Here is a 21,611-nt window from a genome sequence, read left to right on the forward strand (position 1 = left end):
CGAGTGACAGGAAGTAAGTGTGCAAGACTGTCCAGAATTTAAAAATGCCAAAGCACAGTGCCCTTAATGCACACTAAATCCACACTATCTTGAATACTGCTCCAGACCGGCATCACTCTAAATAAATAATAAATCGTGAGACCTTTCGCCAAGATTGTGAGAGGTCACGGAAACCTTTCCAATGTAAGTTAAATATTAATAATAATTAGATATTACATATAATTTGGTAGTAAAACAAAGTGCTACAATTTTTTATTGCTGCATGGATTAGTATATTAATTTTGTTCAACATTTGGAACTGCTTTTTGACACAGAAGCACCACAAATTAAAATCGTCATGTTAAAGTGACTACTGAACAAAAATTTAGAAGTTGATTTTAAAATTTAAAATTTACATTAAATTAAAGCTATGTAAACTCTTGCATTTTTACAATACTATAAGTGTGTCCCATCAGGTAATGAAAAGTTTGACACACACTTGAGGTCCTAATGCTCACTTGAACACTTGGGCCAAATACAGGAAATATGTCATATAAGTAGTCAAGAGCAAACACCGCAAGTGTGGGTATTTGGACAAGGTTAATAAGCCTTGAATACCGCTCTGGAGTGGGCAATTCGCGTTGTTGTTTTTAAGATCTGGACAGTCTTGCACATTTACTTCCTGTCGCGCACACGCAGTCTCAAGTGGCAGACCGCAAGGGTGGCTGTATTTAGACGAGGCATTACTCATCCTTACGTTGTTGCAAACAAGAAGTTTTCGTTAACACAGTGAATGTGGGGTCCAAAACACTATTTGACCGTTGAACATTTCTGGTTACTTAACATAAAATAAATGTTAATTGACAAAAACATTATATATACAGTACAGACCAAAAGTTTCTCATTCAAAGAGTTTTCTTTATTTTCATGACTATGAAAATTGTAGATTCACACTGAAGGCATCAAAACTATGAATTAACACATGTGGAATTATATATGGAATTATATACATAACAAAAAAGTGTGAAACAACTGAAAATATGTCATATTCTAGGTTCTTCAAAGTAGCCACCTTTTGCTTTGATTACTGCTTTGCACACTCTTGGCATTCTCTTGATGAGCTTCAAGAGGTAGTCACCTGAAATGGTCTTCCAACAGTCTTGAAGGAGTTCCCCGAGAGATGCTTAGCACTTGTTGGCCCTTTTGCCTTCTGTCTGCGGTCCAGCTCACCCCTAAACCATCTCGATTGGGTTCAGGTCCGGTGACTGTGGAGGCCAGGTCATCTGGTGCAGCACCCCATCACTCTCCTTCTTTGTCAAATAGCCCTTGATGCCTTCAGTGTGACTCTACAATTTTATAGTCATGAAAATAAAGAAAACTCTTTAAATGAGAAGGTGTATCCAAACTTTTGGTCTGTACTGTATATATATATATATATATATATATATATATATATATATATATATATATATATATATATATATATATATATATATATATTCCAGCTAGTTGCCAGTTTAGCAACTTTTGTCCTTTTTATTTAGTTTAACCTAATGTACAGTACTAGCTGAAACTGAAATAAAAATGTAGAAAAACTATAAATATATATTTAAATAATAAAAAAGTATTAAATCTGAAAATATAAAATAAAAACTTTAAAAATATAACAAATATTATAGTACCTCAATGATGCTACAATATAATCAACAACAACAATACTAGAGAAAAATGTCCAGAAATAAAATGCCTAAATTTGCTTACTATTTTCTGACATAACCCAATCAAAATAATCTGAACAGCAAGAGAAACCAATCAATTAAAATGAAAAGAGCCACAAACAGATGTCCAATGTACAATGTACAATTTATTCTCATCGCAGTGCATGCTGGGAACTCAAGTAGGCTTATAGCATAATATACGATTTGCATTATTAAAATCACTACAGTTTATTTGTGATTAAACTAATGAAAGACATCAAGTTGTGAAAAACAAATGTAGACATCAAGTTGTGAAAAACAAATGTAGAAATGGCAATAATTACTGGTAATAATTGTGACAAGTCAAAAGAGTGAAAAAAATTCTAAACTCCCACGTTTAGTACTTTAATGGCACAAAGCATTGGATTTCATTAATTCTCCAGCTAACTAATCACCACTTCCTGGTTAAAAATCTTCCTTTGCACAACCACAAACATAGACTAGCCAGTGTTCACTCTGTCTATTGAGCGTGCACAACCACAGCTTCATGTGCATATGCAACTGTGAAATTACTTCATAGAAACACTACTGCTAAATGAACTAATGTGTTCATGCATTAAAAATGAATGTAGAGTCCAAACTTACAGGGCCTATTAGCACACAAGCATGTGTAACACCTAAAAAACAGACATACTATTTCTCATTTACAATATTAGCAATTTTAACAATATTAGCTCAACACAGAAGTATTTTTTCTAATTGACCTTACCTTCAAACTGTGTCATAGCCTATGTAAAGTATTGATGTCTGCTGATTGCCTTGTGAATCTGCTTTTTAAAAACCCACTAGATGGCACTGCACATTACAGATCAGTACCTTAAACTTTCTACAAAAATTTGAATGTATATATTATATTTCTATTATTTTAATAATGTTTCTGTATTCTGTTTTGTAACATTGGAAAACATATTTTAAACCTACTTCAAATAACATGCTAAATAACAAGCAGGTGTAAAATGTATACATTTTAAGAAACATATTATTTTGCTTTCTTATTTACTTCTCATTTCTTATGAGAAATACTAATATATATATATTAGTATTATTATTTTTTTTCACCATGCGTCCATTTAAATTAATTCACGTAACTACTCTGCCATTTATTAATTGTTTATGTATAATACTCTTTGTCTTCGTATTTAGTTTTTGTGTTTGTTTGTTTTCTATTTTAATTTTACATGTTCACCTTGTTGTTGTTATTCGTTATTTCACATACTCTAAACTATACAACAGTGTTCTTTTTTTCATTTTGGATTGTACTTCTTTGTGATTAAAAAAAAAATCTAAATCTAACTTCCGCGTGCGTTCTTCGGTTGCTATAGAAACAGACGGATGCAGGTCCACGTGGACGCGAGTCCCTCTCTGTGAACGCGCACAAGTGAGTGTTTGATCAAACTTGTCGGCAGCTTTCTGTAGTCATGAGTCCTTAACGCGAGCAGCTCCAGCTTCAGAATCTTCTGCACGTTCAGTTAAACTTCAGTCTCAGTCTTTGCTTGCACTTAATGTTCAATTGTGGAGAGTTTCACGCTTAACAATACTTTTCAACAAGAGATTGTCGCTTTATGGGTGGACTTTATGAAGTAACATCAGCAGCTGCCTGTTTAAAGGTACAGTAAAGGTTGTTATTTTTTACCTTGATCTGCCTGTTTAGCTTGACCATTTATGTGTTTTGTGCTTTGGCAACTTTTTGAGCAGGAAGTGTGAAAGAAAGTGTGAGGAGTCTCCTATTGAGAGGAGGAAACAAGTGTTCCTGTTTTCATCAGCTGCTAACAGAGTTGCATATTGTTTGTTTTCATGTAGTACATGACTTTTCTTTTCACTATGGTCCCTCTGTGAAAGTGTATTGCCTTGTCTTTGTCCCTGACATTACATTTCACTTTAAGTGACTTTCAAGAACAGTATATGTAGTGACGCAATCGATGTTTTGTTCTCTTTTATAAATTTAGAAACTATTCAAGAGTTGATTCATAAAGGAAAGCAGCATTGTCTTCAACTATTGTAGGTGCAGTCTAACTGGACTGACAAGAAATGCTTTCCATTTTGGTTTTGATACAACAAGATGTTTGCATAGTGTAAGAACTTTGTTGAATCTACAGTGACACACAAATTACTGTTTGCACTAAACTTCAGAATCACAGATAGCATTCCAGTAGGTTTAGTGTTAAATACATCCAGCCATTCGCCAAACCGCTTATCCGCTGTAGGGTTGTGAGGATGATGGAGCCTTTACTGGTTATATACCTAAAATGTATTCTATGCTGCTTGGGATAAAAACATCTGCCAAATGCTTAAATGTAAATGTTTGCATGAGGTCATGCTTTTTGCTGTAATATTCTGGGATAGCCTGTATATTTTTAGTAGAAGTAGAAACCTAAGAGACTTCTTGTCAGTCAAAAAGATAATTTGTCAGATCAAATACATTGTGAACTGTCTAGTTAGAAAAGGTTAGGCTGAATCAGAAGTGCAAATGGTGCCTATTTGAAAAAGTTTTCTTGTACATGTTTTACTTTTAAATGCAATATTTACGTGAAGCTAGTAAGTCTGTCCATGCACCCAAACAGTCTGAACATTGTGGCACACTGCACTGTTCTCTTTTTTTGGCTTGGCAGCAAAGATAAAGGTTTCATGCAAAACAGTAGTGATATTCCTTCTGAAGGTCGTTCACAGAGGGAGGCTTAGGTCAGGCTAAGGTAAGCTTGTAGTTTCCTGAAATGTAGTAAATAATTTACAAATAATTCGAAATAATCCTTATTTCAGAGAAAGAGAGAGAGAGATGTTTGAGACTGCAAACTTGTGCCTTTCCCGGTCAATACCCAGAGGAAATGCGCATCACCACTCTCATATATGTGGCATGGCTTGTCAGCTCCCATCAATCCCATTCAACTTTTAACTTGTGCTCACTGCACAAATAACATCTGTATTCCACTAAATAAGAGAGACGTGCACTCTAGTATTCCAGTCCACTAGTTTCTGCTATTCTCAACAGCCGAGGACTTAAAGGGGTCAATAACTGAGAAGTCAAAATTCCCTTAATGTTTTGACGTATAAGAGGTCACTGCCACCATAAATACCACCATAATATATAACTTTTTGTTGTTGTTGTAAAATTCACATTTTGCTGAAAAATGATGTAATGCTTTTTAAAATAAAGGAGAGTTTCACATAGGAAAAACAAATATTCAATTAATATGGAACCTAGATAACTTATCATGAGACTTTGACCACCGTGAAAATATAAGCATAGAAACATTTTTGCCTGCACATTTTTAAACAAAAACACATAATTGTAGGATATAGCCGACTGCGTTCCAAATATTACAGCCAATTAACTCGATTGGTAGCAATCAAAGAGTTGTTGTCAGTGAGATGTGATGCTTTGCGGATTAATGGGGTTTACAAACTTTGAAATTACTTTTGTGCAGCAGAAATGCCAAGTTCGTTCGATTTTTCTTCTTAGACAAAGGAAAGCAATATTGCACCCATTCAGGCTTTTATGACTTGTAAACCGAAAGTTTAATCAACACATCTGCCTAGAAACCCAAAGCTGTGATCATTATCATGGATTTATTTCTTATTTCTTCTGTTTCATCTACTTGTTTCATTTTGCATCAAAGTTTCTTACCAAGCTGATTAGCATTTTTAGTTGTTAGTGACTCAGAACACACTAAAGTGGCTAAGAGAGAACTCGTTCTTCTTACAATGATTCAAATATGATATTTGAGAGTACATCGATGTCTGGGGGGTCAAACTCAATTCCTGGAGGGCCGGAGCCCTGCAGAGTTTAGATTCATACCTGATCCAACTAATCAAGTCCTTCAGGGTTATTTGAAAACTACACGGTACAGTATGTGTGTTGGAGCAAGGTTTGAACAAAACTCTGCAGGGCTCCGGCCCTCCAGGAATTGAGTTTGGCACCTCTGATCTATGGTCACCGTTGGCTTTATCCTACGAGCTGTCTAAGGACCGAGACATAGTAGGGACTAGAATATCATGTTGAGGTGGGATTATTTGACTTGGTCCAGTAAACTACAGCATGGCAACATGTTACAGTGGGGGAAATATTTATTTGATCCCCTGCTGATTTTGTAAGTTTGCCCACTTATAAAGAAATAAAGGGTCTGTAATTTTTATGGTACATAGGTTTATTTTAACATATAACCAACCAACCAACCAAAAAAAAAAAAAAGATCCAGGTTGTACGGGGCTCGCGCGATATAGCCTATTTACACTAAACATGTTAAAATAGCAGGATATTCTACTAATTACTTATTGCAAATAGTGAAAATAATCTGCACCTCAACTTTGTAATACATTGTAAAATTATTATTTTTTAAATTATTAAAAATCAAATCATTAAATAGATGCCTCCTAATTGGAACAAAAGGCCTAGACCTACACTAACCCTACCTGATACTTTATTTTAAACTTTTTAATTATTTCCTTAATTTTTTATGAAAAATTTGAAGAGGGAGAAAAAAAGTTAGCCGAAAGGCAGATTCGAACCCAGGTCGATTGCGTCAAAGAGCATGACTTGCACATTATCATCTACACCACTGAATCTGATGATTGATGATCTTCTTTTGTAATCTTGACTAGCTCAATCACACATTGGTGGGTGCAGCTGGTGTCTGCCAACAAGGCGACCTGTTAGCACTTTATGAAAATAGACACTCCACACTTTTTTATTATTTCCAACAGTTGAACAGTTGCCCACAGGAAAAAAAGCACCTATCATGCACCTGTGACTCAATGCAGTGAAGTCGTCCTGTACCCTTAGCAGAAAAACAGCCCCAAAGCATAATGTTTCCACTTCCGTACTTGACTGTAGGGATGGTGTTCTTGGGGTAATAGTCAGCAATTCTCTCCCTCCAAACACAGTGAGTCGAGTTAATGCCAAAGATCTCAATTTTGGTCTCATCTGACAACAGCACTTTCTGCCAAGCCTTCTCTCAATCATTTAGATGTTCTTTGGCAAACTTTAAACAGGCCTGTACTTGTGCCTTCTTGATCAGGGACCTTGCGGACGCTGCAGGATTTCAGTCCATTGCAGCGTAGTGGGTTACCATGTTGGTTTGCTTGGTGGCTATGGTCCCAACTGCCTTAAGATCATTAACAAGCTCTTCCCATGTAGATCAGGGCTGATCCCTTTTTCATGATCATCTTTACCCCATGAGGCGAGATCTTGATGGTTGTTTTGTATTTCTTCCATTTCCAAATAATCTCACCAACAGTTGTCTCCTTCTCACCAAGCTTCTTGCTGATGGTCTTGTAGCCCATTCAAGCCTTGTGCAGATCTACAGTCTTCTCTCTGACATCCTTTGACAGCTCTTTGGTATAGCCTTTGGTGGTGGGATAGGTTGGAATGGAAGATACAGATTGTGTGGACAGGTGTCTTATATACACCTATTGAGCTGACATTAACCTTTTATATAATGTGTTTATTCTGGATTTTTTTTTTTGGTTGATATTCTGTCTGTGTCCGTTAAAATAAACCTACCATAAAAATTACACACCCTGACATTTTTCATTTTTTCTGTAAGTGGGCAAACTCACAAAATCAGCAGGGGAATAAATGAATATTCCCCCCTCTGTACCAGTCACACTTTAGACTTTAGCAACTACATTGAAACACCCTGGTAACCACTCAAACAGTTTTACCTACCCATCATTTGTTTTTGAAAAAAGTTTCTTAAGTGCCAATATGTATAAATAAATAAATAAATAACAGTAATGTAATTTTTTGATGAATAGAAAGCGATTTTTTTTGTAAAAATTCTTTACTGTCACTTTTGATCAGTTTAATGCACTTTTGCTGAATAATAGCAAAAGTTTTGATTTCTTAAAAAAAAAAAAAAAAATCAAGATTATAATGACTCCAAACTTTTGAACAGTAGTATATATTCCTATCCCTAGCAGATCTCTCTGTGGTTTAAAGAGGTGGTTGCTAATTAAAGAGGTGGTTGCTAAGAGATGTCTAAGAGGATGTGATGTGGTGTAACTCAAAAGCGTTCTCTCTTCTCTTCTGTCAAGGGCTGACCCATGTGAGGAGAGTGGAGTTCACACATACACATACGCGCGCACACACACACATGATCGGCATGGCGTCTTTCTCCAGCACCTGTGGCTCTAAGGTGGACCAGGCATCCCATCGTAGAGGAGAAGACAGACAGGGGACACCCAGTGATGGTGACTGCAGTGCTGTGCTTGAGAAGACCAGAGAGTTCTTCCAGATTTGTGACATCGAGGGCAAAGGCTTCATTACACGACGCGACATGCAGGTAAGGATGTTGGGAAGGGCATTCATGTGATTTGTCATTAGGCGAGGAGTTTTATTGGTGAAGAAGTATGAAAACCCCAGAAAATGTCTCTAGTCATCTGGTCGTCCTGGCATTGTATCATCTACAAACCATGGGCTAATTGAGCTAATTTGTGTTTGCTCACCCTTATAACTTGTTTACTTACAGCAGAAGACAAGCAGTAATCTGAATAAAGTAATTAACTTACCAAAAAAAATACAAATTAAAGGCATAATAGGCACAGTTTGTTGAATATCTAATTGGCAATTTATTGTGAAAAAGTAAAGTTAGAACAACATGCTTCTGTAATGAAGCGCTATTCTTTTTTTTTCACACTGTCATGAAAAACCTGAAAATATTAGGAAAATATAAAAATAATAATTATATTATTGGAATGTTCATTAAAAAAAAAAACTATATAGTGAATACATCTTTTTCTAATTATTTTAAGGCTCTAAAATATTTAATCATCTAAAAATTGCTTCTTGGGAGTGAATTTTATCACTGTGTAAATATATATATGTGTATTTATATATATATATATGATCACTCTTATTTTGTTAAAATAATTAACGTTTAGCTGTTTCTGCAAGGTCTATGTAAACTAACAGAACCATATGGTATGTTTTATTTTTCTTGCAAAATTTATAAAACTGTTTTTTTATTTATATATTTATTTATTTTTTATTTAATTACATTTGTTGTTATTTTTCTGTGGACTTGTAAAGTAGTCATGCAAATACCTATATACATTACGACAGTAATAATTCAATAGCCTCATATACTTTGTTTTAAAATATCATGATATAGCATCAGATACCATCATTGTACCATGGCACCACCAACATGTTTTATTTATTTATTTTCAATTCCACCAATTGGTCATAGTGTGTGTGATCCATCAGTCATCCATAAATGTGGTTGATTTATATAAAATGTTCATTTTCAGTACAGCCTCTTTTCGTGGAGTGTCACAATTGGAGGCACTTGTGAGACCATCCTAAAATTGTGGTGGGCATTTTGAAACCACCCCTTCAGTTGTATTATTGTGCAGATTCGATCACCTCTTAGATTTTCCATTCATTTCACAGGTTTCCTTTGAAGTCTGGCTCTCGGGCCTTTCTATGAAGAGCCTTTTTCAAAAGCATCACACCTTTGATCCAGTGTCTGTAGAAAAAGCATTAATAAACATCGGTTCCTAATCTATATTCAAATGATGCCTTTTGTTATTTCAACCCATTTGGATTAAATAGATCCTATAAATTCATACATATTTAAATCTTTCTGTTAAGTGATTGTATATATGATATCGTGAAGACCGTGACAAAACATTTGCATGAGTAACTTGCAAGTAACTTGCATCATGGGTCCACCACATGTTGGTCTGGCAGAAAATGCTGACAAAACTATTGGGGTTTCAAAGTGCTGCATTTTCTAAACCTTCGGCTGTTAAAAAAGCCACAGGAGGAGTTTTATTGCTGTTTTGAGAAGCTGTCACTTTGGTTTACCCAAGGAACTGGGTGATGGTCTTGCAGTTTGTACTCATTTTTACGCAAAGGTTTTCACATGTACGTTAGCTTTTACAACTGACTTTTACAAGTACAGAAATGCCAAAAGTCCATGCTAAAGTCACACATAGAATTATACAGTATGAAGTGTTTTATGGGACATTTCTGAGCAAACATGTGTCAGGTTCCCACACAGGGTGTGTTATTTGCTCTCTAAGAGTAGTAGTGTTCTTACTGTGTGTTAACGGGGTTGATCATGAAATCTACAGCCTGAGTAATTTTTAAAGGTGTCAAACGTCACTGAAATCTATAGTCAGCGTCATTTTAAAAGTGTCAAAACATAGTTTGAGACCCTACTCTTGACACAAATAACCTGGCAAAAGATGTATATATGTAAAGATAGAGTTTTATATATAGTTTTATATATATATATATATATGTATGTATGTATGTATATGTATGTACATATACAGTGTATGTATATATAGTGAGTGTATGTACAGTCGTGGCCAAAAGTTTTGAGAATTACATAAATATTAGTTTTCAAAAAGTTTGCTGCGAAACTGCTTTTAGATCTTTGTTTCAGTTGTTTCTGTGATGTACTGAAATATAATTACAAGCACTTCATACGTTTCAAAGGCTTTTATCGACAATTACATGACATTTATGCAAAGAGTCTTTGCAGTGTTGGCCCTTCTTTTTCAGGACCACTGCAATTCGACTGGGCATGCTCTCAAACAACTTCTGGGCCAAATCCTGACTGATAGCGCTGAATCCTCTTTAGGAGACGATCCTGGCGCTTTCTAGGATGCCCTGAAGCCTTCTTTACAAGAATTGAACCTCTTTCCTTAAAGTTCTTGATGATCCTATAAATTGTTGATTTAGGTGCAATCTTAGTAGCCACAATATCCTTGCCTGTGAAGCCATTTTTATGCAACGCAATGATGGCTGCACGCATTTCTTTGCAGGTCACCATGGTTAACAATGGAAGAACAATGATTTCAAGCATCACCCTCCTTTTAACATGTCAAGTCGACCATTCTAACCTAATCAGCCTGACATAATGATCTCCAGCCTTGTGCTCGTCAACATTATCACCTGAGTTAACAAGACGATTACTGAAATTATCTCAGCAGGTCCTTTAATGGCAGCAATGAAATGCAGTGGAAAGGTTTTTTTGGGATTAAGTTCATTTTCATGGCAAAGAAGGACTATGCAATTCATCTGATCACTCTTCATAACATTCTGGAGTATATGCAAATTGCTATTATAAAAACTTAAGCAGCAACTTTTCCAATTTCCAATATTTATGTAATTCTCAAAACTTTTGGCCACGACTGTATATATATATATATATATATATATATATATATATATATATATATATATATATATATATATATATATATATATATATATATATATATATATATATATATGTATATATGTATATGTAATAATATAGTATATACAGTGTGTGTATGTTTGTTTGTGTGTGTGTGTGTCTATATATAATTAGCTTATTTTCAGGTGATGTAATATGCTTTTCATAACATGTCTGTATCATTTGTCATGTGTTGTAGAGGTTAAATGGAGAGCTTCCTTTCAGTGCTGATGAACTTGAGAACGTCTTTGATACTCTGGACGCAGATGCCAACGGATATCTGACCTTTGAGGAGTTCTCCTCCGGCTTTAGTGTGTTTGCATTTGAATCTATACAGCATTTAGAAAAATTATATTAGATTATTGTATCATTCAAAAGTTTGCTAATGTATTTATGTCTCCTATTCAGGTGAATTTATGTTTGGTCCAGGTGTGGTGTCAGTAGATCAACATGCAGATGAGAAGCCGGTCTCAGGAAAGACTCCGGAAGTGCTCTATGAAAGCCAATGGGAGGAGAGACTCAGCAGGGGAGAGGATGACGAGGAGAAGCACTTCTGCATGCTAATGGAGAACCTGGGGGCAAGCAACATCTTTGAAGAGTGAGAGTCATTCCAGTCAATCAAACTATTACAAAGCGATAGTGTGATTGTGGTGCAGTTCCATGCAAGAATATTTCCACTAATGTATAAATCAGATTACAGCCTAAAAATGAATATTCATTTTTAGGTTGTTATATATTTCAGTTGTATGATTTATACATTCTTAGAAGTATTCTTGCATGGAACTACAACAAGATGCTGTTTCCATGCTATAAAGCACAATATATAAAAATATCATTTAGATTTTATTTAAATGCGACTTCACACCAAAATGGAAAAGGCATAAGATGACCAAAACCAATCAACAGTAAAAGACGGCAGACTCTTTTCTTCTTCTCCTAAGAAAAATGTAGGTTTTCTATCAAGTATCAAAAGTAAAAGAAGCTTATAAAAGCTTATTTAGTTGTTAGATTTTTCTAGAAAAAAATATTATTAAATTATATTTTTATACAGTATATATGTATATACACACTTACACACAGTATATAATAGTTTCATTTAGTAAAGTTTGATTGTTATTATGATTATCTTACGATCTACTTTAAGTTTGCCAATAAAATAGTGTTGCTGCTGATATGGTGTTAAATAAATAAATTAATAAATTAATTAAACAGATAGCACATTCCCAAAGGAAGACACAACATTTTTGATAAGACCATAGGACTTTGATAAAGATCTGTTCTTGTCATCTCATTGACCATATGGTGCGTTAAGCCCATTTTTGTAACACATGACCAGATGCACTTTCAGTAAATACCGCCACTCCTAAAAGGCAAACGGTGATGGTGGAAGGCATCAGTTATAAATGTTCATCCTTCTGACGGAATGTAATCCTTATGTATGGTTATTGCTTTTTCAAAGGGGAGCTGACAGTTTGGATTAGATTCTTGTTGCTTCTTTTATACAGTCAGTTTCATTTTGCTGTGTGATAAAAGCAGCATTGTTGTTGTTTTTTTCTTTTACTGTATTTCCACAAAAGCATGATGTGCAATTTTCATCTTCTTTCAGGACACGTATTGCAACAGAAAATTACCAAGACCAATGTTACTGTACAGAAAGTATTTTTTGTAAAAACTAGAGTTTTGAATTCATCAGACTGTGGCCAGACATTTATAGTTATTTTTAACAGTGGAGCACATTTTTTGTGGAGTTTTTTTTTTTTTTTTTTTTTACTCAAACAATACTTTGGTGAGATAAATGATGCTGTTCTTGTGTTTTGATGTCTCAGACCAGGAGAGGTGCGGAGTCTTTGGGTGCAGCTTAGAAAAGATGAGCCTCACCTCCTGTCCAATTTTGAGGAGTTTCTTGCCAGGGTCACTTATCAAATCAAAGAGGCCAACCAGGAGAAGAAAGAGATGGAGACGGCCCTTAAAAGGTCAGATGTCAATTAAGACGCTAAACTAAATAAATAAATAAATAAATGTTAGTACCATTTAAGGTCAGTAAGATATTATTCTTGTAATTTTAATTCAGCAAGAATCCATTCAAATTGACCAAAAGTGATGGTAGAGACAACTACAATGTTACAAAAGATCACAAAATCAGAAAGCATTTTAAATACTTTTTGGCACCTTTCTTTTGGCTGATTTTTATAGTGTTCCTGTAGCTCAACTGGTAGAGCATTGCATTAGCAAGCACAAGGTTGGGGGTTTGAATCCCAGGGAACACATTTTAGGAGAAAATTGTTAGCTTGAATGCAATGTAAGTCACTTTGGATAAAAGCGTCTGCTAAATGCATAAATATATAAAATATTTGATCTATTCTGTGACATTCATACATTTTTGAGTGTCAGCCCACTATGTGAATCCCATTTTGCTTGACTTGACAGTCACATAGTATTATATCGAGACTCGTAATAAGACTCAGTGCACAGATGTGATGCAAGGACTAGGTAATTTGGCTTCTGCATGGATACAGTACCACAGTTGAGCATGACTGTATAAGTGGTAACAGACTTGGCTTTTGCTGTGCTCCAAAAGTGAATTGTCTGAGCATGAGCAAATATTATTTGTAAAATATTACAAGCAAAAATATTAAATAAAAAAACTTTAAATAATGTGTAATGCATGCTCACATTATTATGAGCATCATTAGATTTTTTTAATGTATTGATCCCTTTAATTTATTAAATACCACATTTATTCTCTTTGTGCAAGTATTGAGGGTTGATGGTCATGTCTACTGTGCCTTTGCCACTTGATTTGTTATGTAAGTTTAATATGAAAACTTAAAATGTCTCCTAGCAAACCGAAAAAAAAAGCATTGGAGTAAGTTAACAAAGGATAAATGCTTCTGAATCAACTGGCAAATAATAAATGCTTTTTGAATGACGTCTATTCCATTGACCCAATGAATAGTTTCATTCTTTCATATGACTAAGTGACTTAAAAGCTTTTTGAGTGATCCTGACGTCTTTTATAGGAAAGCGGCGACACATGATGATGAAATCCAGAGGCTGTATGAAGAAATGGAGCAACAGATCAAGAATGAGAAAGACAGGATACTTTTAGAGGTGAAACAATTATTGCAGTTGGTCATTTGAACAAATTCCAAACCTTGAGTGTTACCTTAAGTTGTGTACTAAATTAAACCTAATGAAGACTATAAAAAGGTGCGTGGGGGGGTCTTATAGACTTTCATTAAAAGTCATATGTAGAGACCAAAATATAATCAATATTTGGGAAAAGGGTTCTTTTTTGTTGGGCCAAGAAAGAATCACCCAGAACACCCACTGTCAATATCAAAATGAACTAAAATAACAAAAACAGTTCTGAAAGGTTCCTAGTCTAGCAATCTCAATATGTGATTTATGATTGATCATTTATGATTTTACAGTAGAAACACTAACTGTTGCTATGTACCATGGTAAATTCTATGGGTCATGTGATCTGTATATTCTCCAGGATTCTGAGCGGTTCTTGTCTCGCAGTCAGGACTTGGAGCATCAGCTTTCCACCAAAGAGAAAGAGCTGGAAATTCTTTCTAACAAACAGAAACGGGTGGGTCACAACAAGTTCCTTTGCTTGTCACTAAACCAGTTTAACTAGTAATAATTATGAAGACATTGCACACCTAGTAACTATTTTAATAATGAATTTTGTATAGAATAATACATCTAAGGAAATGACAATCTACCGCAGACCTCCAACATGTACACATTTTGCATAGCAGATACGCATTTTGACCTCAAAGTATGCTGGGATGATTTGTCACTCTAAACTACGCAAAAATCTAGTAACCCCTCTGTCCACGCGCATTATTCAAAACAAGCCACACAAAAAGATGAAGAGTGCAACCAATCAGAGCATTTTTATTTAATTTTTTTATTTTTACTTTTTGGTTTTGATTTAAAATAATTTCTGCGTTTTATTTCTCTACTATTAGCCTATAGTTTATATTTTAAGTTCAAAACGGCTCGCGCTTTTATTATTTTCATTTTTAGTTTAGTAACTTCTACTTTTAAAGGATTATTTTAGTTTTTAGATTGCAATGTTACAGTTAGAATGTAATTTGATTTATTATACCAAGATATATAAGCTACAATATACCACAAATCAGCCAAAATAAAAACAGAGAAATTGCCCAGCGTTATTGCTCATAATACCCCCTTCATTTATTTTAAAGATGTTTGGATAAGAATTATACAGATAGGTAGATTATTTCCTGTAAGGATTTTACTCCTAGTGAAAGATCAAGAAAAGGCTGTAACTTGAGCTCAAGAACAAGCTTACATTGACTTTTTAAGGACTTTTACTCAAATATAAGTCTTAATGCTCAGAAGTTTCTCTTGTATTACTCTGATTGTTTAACATAATCGCCAGGTGTTGATCATTTGCTGGAAATTTGTGTTCAAGTTTTAGAAAACCACACCTGACTGTGCTGACGCACACAAAAATAGATGCTGATCTATACACACAATAGACATAACCCAACAAAGCCTTTCCGTGCTAATGAATGAACAGGAAGTAACAAAGTCATAATGCCTCCTTTGCCTCTGTCATTAAAAGCTTCATTTTCTTCTCTTCGCATTTGTGAACAGCTAAAGCAAATTAGTTCCATTATTGTTTATGCAGCTTTGTGCAAAAGCAAGCAGAACTGCTTTTCTGCTGTGAGGAGCTGAAGTGTGGTGCTGTATGTTTGCTCCTGTTTTGTCTATATTTAGCAGCATAGCATGAGTGTAAGAGCTTTCTTATCAATTCTTTCTCTCACAATGTCCCAGCCAAACACTCACAATAACACTTCCAAGGCCATCCTTCCAAGGACAGTGGTGTTAATATACATGGCTGGTATGAAGGCAACGCATTTGTGTAAAACCTGATGGTCATGTTATCCAGCACGATTTGTTTCAAAGAGCTTGTTTTTCTTCAGTTATTTTTATGATAGCTTATGTGTTGATTGTTTCATTAGTACATGTGTTTTTGTGTGATGTCGGTCAGCTGGAGCATCAGTGTCGAGAGCTGCACAGCGAGCAGCGGGAGACGGCCGTGGAGAATGTTAAACTAAAGCAGTATAATGAGGACTTGGGCCGTGAGCTGGAGCACACCACCCAGGAGCTGAGTCTGGCCCAGGAGCAACTCATGCTGCTGCAGGAACAGGCCTCACGCCTGCATGAGGAGAGAGAGATGTGAGGAAGATATGACAGTTAGTGCTATATGTACATGCATATATGCAATATATGCATGTTTTGGACATAGTGTATAAATGTATTCATAAAAGTGGAAAACTTTTTATTTTATTTTTTACACCAAAATTTTTTTTTTATTTACACGAGATAAGCTTTTTTTATTTTTATTTTTCTGTGAATTTTTTTTTTTTGTACAGCAAAAAATATCTGGGAGCAGATGACACCAGAGTTTTGACACATTAAATTTCCAAAAGGCCATACCCATACCCACGGGTATATAATATAATATAATATGATATGATATGATATGATATGATATGATATGATATGATATGATATGATATGATATGATATGATATGATATAAAATAAAATGTGATACAATGCAATTTAATATAATATAATTTAATGTTTTTATATTTTTTAAACATCAATTTTACACTGTTCAACGCATATCAGGGTCACATCTCCACATTTTGCACATGAGAATATATATATATATATATATATATATATATATATATATATATATATATTAAATAAAAATTTCATTTAAAAATTAAATTTATGCATTTAGCAGACGCTTTTATCCAAAGCTAGACCTGTAAGTCTAACAGGCTAACAATTTTTACCTATCATATATTGCATAAAGAGAATTAAGTCAATCTTATATTATTACTTTCATGACTGTATTTAAAATCATTACTGACAATTAATGTTATGCTTTTTTTTTTGTCATTATTTATTTTTCATTATTTTTGTAATTGTCATTATTTTGTACCTTATTCACATTACTGTATTTAATACAAAATGTAAAAAAAAAAATCATAAGTAATATATCATAATTTATTTCGCATTAAAATGTATTACAAGTACAAAAGTAATAATGTATTTTTTAGTTTTTGGAAAGCTGGTGTTTCATAATGGCCATTCAGTTAAATAGTACATTTTGTCCCTTGTTTGATGCGTTGTTAGTACTGCACACATTATCATTAAAAAAGTACTTAACACATTATCATTAAAAGAGTTTGTGTTTTCTCCAGGGAGATGTATAGAGTTACAGAAAGCCTACAAAGAGAGAGGGCAAGTCTTCTTAAGCAGCTTGATTTGCTACGGTAAGAAATAACTACAGTACAATATAAAGAAAGGTGCATGTCTTTGTGTCATCCCAGATTTTACATGTGTTCTGTTTTATTCCTCCTAGAGAAATTAACAAACACTTACGAGATGAAAGAGACACGTGCTATCAAGTAGGTTCTCATGGACGTTGTATTAGACATTGTTCTAAATACTGATCCTGCATTTGAACGATTTCAGTCAATTTCAAATCATCGTTTTCTGTCTTTCAGAAACCAGATACTTCTGCTGCAAAACTCTCATGGAAACAGAGGTCTGAATCAATTACTATGAAGCACTCTGAGCGGAAGCAGTCATTTAAGAGGTAAGGCTGTGTGAAAATGCCATCTGTACACTCAGCGGTACTCAAGATGAAAAGATACAATGAATCTGCAAAATCTAAAAGGTCTTATTCTCCTAAGATAAGAGGTAGTCATTTTAGACTTGAGATAATCAAAGCTTATTGTGAAGACCACAATGAGATGTTCTCTTTTAAATATGGTTTGAGTCCTCTAAAAAGGTAGTACTCCATATTGCTGATGTCATTTTGGTGTATAAATAAGCATACATGTGGTTGTTGTCTTCTCAAGCGATGAGGATGAAGAGGTTCTGCCGCAGTCTAAGCGGAAGAACGTGATTGGCGTAAATGGGCACAGTATGGACCTGGAGGACATGGTAGATGAACGACCTCCATCAAAACACAAGCTCCAGAGGATCATATCCATCGAGGAGGACCATCTTCCTCAACTCCTTCAACAGGGTTATCAGGCCCAACTACGAGAATGGAGTGAAGATGAAGAGTTGGAAGAGGGCATGGACCTCCAAATGAGCAACATTTACCCCACAACCAGCACTCCGACCTCTGTTTCACCTCCTCCAGGAGTGGCATCCACACCCACCTCACCCAGAGGACAGCCTGTGGGCAAAGAGACAGTCCAGTCGGTGAGAAAACAGCTTGATTTGGTTTGAACCTCAGAAATTTGTTGAGGTTTCAAAATGAGTACACTCTCAAAGTAATGGTTCTTGATTGGCATCAATGAGGAACCTCTAACACCCATGGAATATTTTCATTGTGCAAAAGGTTCTTTATAGTGGAATAAAGTTCTTGACATTATTGAAATGCTTCTGCACACTAAGATCAAAAATGGTTCTTTTAAGAGCTGTTCACTGAAAGGCTTTTGGGGAAACTAAAATGAACAATTTGGAACTTTAGTATAAAATATAAGCATTTGGGACACATGTATCCTGCTGACTAATGCTTTTTTCCTCTTTCCTTAATCATAGCATTTTTTTGTCTTTTTTTAGGAGGAAGGGGCCAGTTCAGGTCCAGATCGTCTGTTCAAGATTGTAATGGTGGGGAATTCTAGTGTGGGAAAAACATCTCTTCTACGTCGCTTCTGTGACAACTGTTTCCACTCTGGTACATGTGCTACTGTAGGTAAGTAGCCTTCCTTTACATATTTACTAGTGTCTAGGGGTATTTTTATTTAACTTAATTAGCCTCAGTTTTAAGGTATTTGTTAACCCAAAATGAAAATTTCCATCATGTTGCTCCAAAGCTACTGTATGTCTTTGGGTGTGAGTTCACAGGTTGATCACAGTTTGATGGTGTGTTGTTGGATCTGTTATTTACTAGTTGTAGAAATGTATCAATAACTTGGTATTGTCTAGTCTTTAGTCAGGACATTAAATGGCAGAAACTTATTTCCTCCTTCATATGGAGCCAAAAGAGTCTCAATAAAGATAAATGCACACACTACATTCACATATGCACACATAGGATTCATACATGCACACACATAATTCATAAATACACACACAGGATACACAAATGCGCACAAAATTCACAAATGCACACACAAAATTTAAAAAGCACAGAAGATTCACAAATGCATACAAAATTCAGAAATGCACACAAAATTCAGAAATACACACACAATTCAGAAATGCAAACAACATTTACAAATGCGCTCAAGATTCACAAATGCACAGGACCAGATTCAGAAATGTATTTCTGATGCACACACACATATATCTTGATTTACAAACTGCTTGCGGTCTGTGAACTTCACTGCATTTGTGTGTGAATTTTGAGACTCCCCTGACTTGGCTCGACACACAAATGCCTTTTTTTAAACAGGGAATGATCTGCAACCAATCAGATATCTCCCTTGTTTTAGCCAATCACAAGAATGCACCCCACGTGGGGGATTGTTTACTTATAAGCCAATCAGCGAACGACTCACTTTCCTCAGCGAACAACTCACTTTCCTCACGCAGCGAACGACTCTCTTTCCTCAGCGAACAACTCACTTTCCTCACGCAGCGAACGACTCACTTTCCTCAGCGAATGACTCACGCAGGCGACGCACTTTTGCGCAGCAGGAGACTCACTTTCCGCAGCCGGAGAGTCACTTTCCTCTCGCAGCGAACGACTCACTTTCCTCACGCAGAGAACGATTCACTTTCCTCACGAGTCATGCAGCGAATGACTCCCTTTCCTCTCGGAGCGAACGACTCATTTCCCTCACGCAGCGAACGACTCCCTTTCCTCATGCAGAGAGCAACTCACTTTCCTCAGCGAACGATTCACTTTCCTCATGCAGCAATCAACTCACTTTCCTAAGCGAACGACTCCCTTTCCTCACGCAGCCGGAGACCCACTTTTCGCAGTCGGAGAGTCACTTTCCTCTCGCAGCGGACCACTGACTCTCTCTTCATGTAGGGACCGAATATTATAATTAAAGTGACTTCTATATTGCATCCAAAAGAATATTTAGATATATTTAAATATTCAAAAAGGTGTAATTTTTTTTTTTACTTTCATTAAAATATTTCAATAAAATGAAATAATTGCCTATTGCAAATTTATGAATCCATGGTAAACTTTTTTTCTGCAGTCACTGGGCTATATGTATTGAGACATTTTTAAATTTATATTTTGTAAAAAATAATAAAAAATAAACCTGAATAGTAATCTAAACATCTGTATTTTCATACAATTTCATAAATAAGTAAGCTATAATATGCCGCACCACAGGCATAGCGCGCTGTGTGAACGCGTTCATGTGATTGGCTTATAAGTAAACAATCCCCCACGTGGAGTGCGTTCTTGTGATTGGCTAAAAGAAGGGAGATATCTGATTGGTTGCAGATCATTCCCGGTTTAAAAAAAGGCATTTGTGTGTCGAGCAAATGCAGTGAAGTTCACAGACCGCAAGCAGTTTGTAAATCAAGATATATGTGTGTGTGCATCAGAAATACATTTCTGAATCTGGTCCTGTGCATTTGTGAATCTTGAGTGCATTTGTAAATGTTGTTTGCATTTCTGAATTGTGTGTGTATTTCTGAATTTTGTATGCATTTGTGAATCTTCTGTGCTTTTTAAATTTTGTGTGTGCATTTGTAAATTTTGTGCACATTTGTGTATCCTGTGTTTGTATTTATGAATCATGTGTGTGCATGTATGAATCATGTGTGCATATGTGAATGTAGTGTGTGCATTTATCTTTATTGAGACTCTTTTGGCTCCATACCTTCAGTCTGACTTTCTTGTCTTGACGTGTGCAGGTATTGACTACAGTGTGAAGACTCTGACAGTGGACAACAGCCAGGTAGCCTTGCAAATGTGGGACACAGCAGGACAGGAAAGGTGAGTGATGTTTTATTGATGTTTTTATTAGATTTCTATTAATAGTCTTAATGAGTGTTGATTGATTGCTTCGTTGCGTCGTCTAACTGCTAAAAGAAGGGAATGCTAAAGATGGTTTCATTCTGGGGATTGCAGGTATCGCAGCATCACCAAGCAGTTTTTTCGCAAGGCTGATGGTGTGGTAGTGGTGTATGACATCACTAATGATCAGACTTTCACAGCAGTGAGACAGTGGCTGGTCAGCGTGCAGGCGAGTGATTCATATCCACTTTCCTTCTGAGTAAATGTTAATATTTAGACATATGTACACATACACCTAAATATTACATATTTATATGTTTTAAATTGATCAAAAGTGTAAAGACATTTATAATGTTACAAATAAATATCTACTAATTATATTCATCAAGAGATCCTAAAAAAGGTGTCATGATTCCACAAAGCTAAGAAAAAGCACACAGGTCTTCAACATTGATTATAATGGGAAATGTTTCTTGAGCACCAAACAGCATATCTGAATGATTTTTGTTTGTAGCAATAGCCAAAAAATATATATTAAATGGGTCAAAATTATAGATTTTTCTTTTATGCCAAAAATCATTAGGGTATTAAGTAAAGATCATGTTCCGTGAAAATATTTTGTAAATTTGTAAATATAATTTTTGATTAGTGATAAGCATTGCTAAGAATTCATTTG

General features: G+C 35.3%; 1 protein-coding gene across 1 annotated transcript in view; it reads left to right on the forward strand.

Annotated features, from left to right (window-relative positions):
• The first annotated feature begins 3,077 nt into the window (after positions 1-3,077).
• Positions 3,078-21,611, forward strand: part of LOC132156287 (EF-hand calcium-binding domain-containing protein 4B-like) — a 22,826-nt gene continuing 4,292 nt past the window's right edge. The window contains exons 1-15 of the mRNA XM_059565224.1: positions 3,078-3,343; positions 7,767-8,014; positions 11,124-11,235; positions 11,333-11,522; positions 12,751-12,897; positions 13,945-14,035; positions 14,427-14,522; positions 15,960-16,147; positions 17,190-17,261; positions 17,351-17,396; positions 17,496-17,587; positions 17,853-18,204; positions 18,568-18,700; positions 20,833-20,914; positions 21,050-21,164. Coding sequence (XP_059421207.1) covers positions 7,826-8,014; positions 11,124-11,235; positions 11,333-11,522; positions 12,751-12,897; positions 13,945-14,035; positions 14,427-14,522; positions 15,960-16,147; positions 17,190-17,261; positions 17,351-17,396; positions 17,496-17,587; positions 17,853-18,204; positions 18,568-18,700; positions 20,833-20,914; positions 21,050-21,164 — 1,905 coding nt within the window. The 5' untranslated portion in view covers positions 3,078-3,343; positions 7,767-7,825. The remainder of the gene's footprint in view (positions 3,344-7,766; positions 8,015-11,123; positions 11,236-11,332; positions 11,523-12,750; positions 12,898-13,944; positions 14,036-14,426; positions 14,523-15,959; positions 16,148-17,189; positions 17,262-17,350; positions 17,397-17,495; positions 17,588-17,852; positions 18,205-18,567; positions 18,701-20,832; positions 20,915-21,049; positions 21,165-21,611) is intronic.

This window comes from Carassius carassius, chromosome 13 (genome assembly GCF_963082965.1).
Source record: "Carassius carassius chromosome 13, fCarCar2.1, whole genome shotgun sequence".
Lineage (NCBI taxonomy): Eukaryota > Metazoa > Chordata > Actinopteri > Cypriniformes > Cyprinidae > Carassius > Carassius carassius.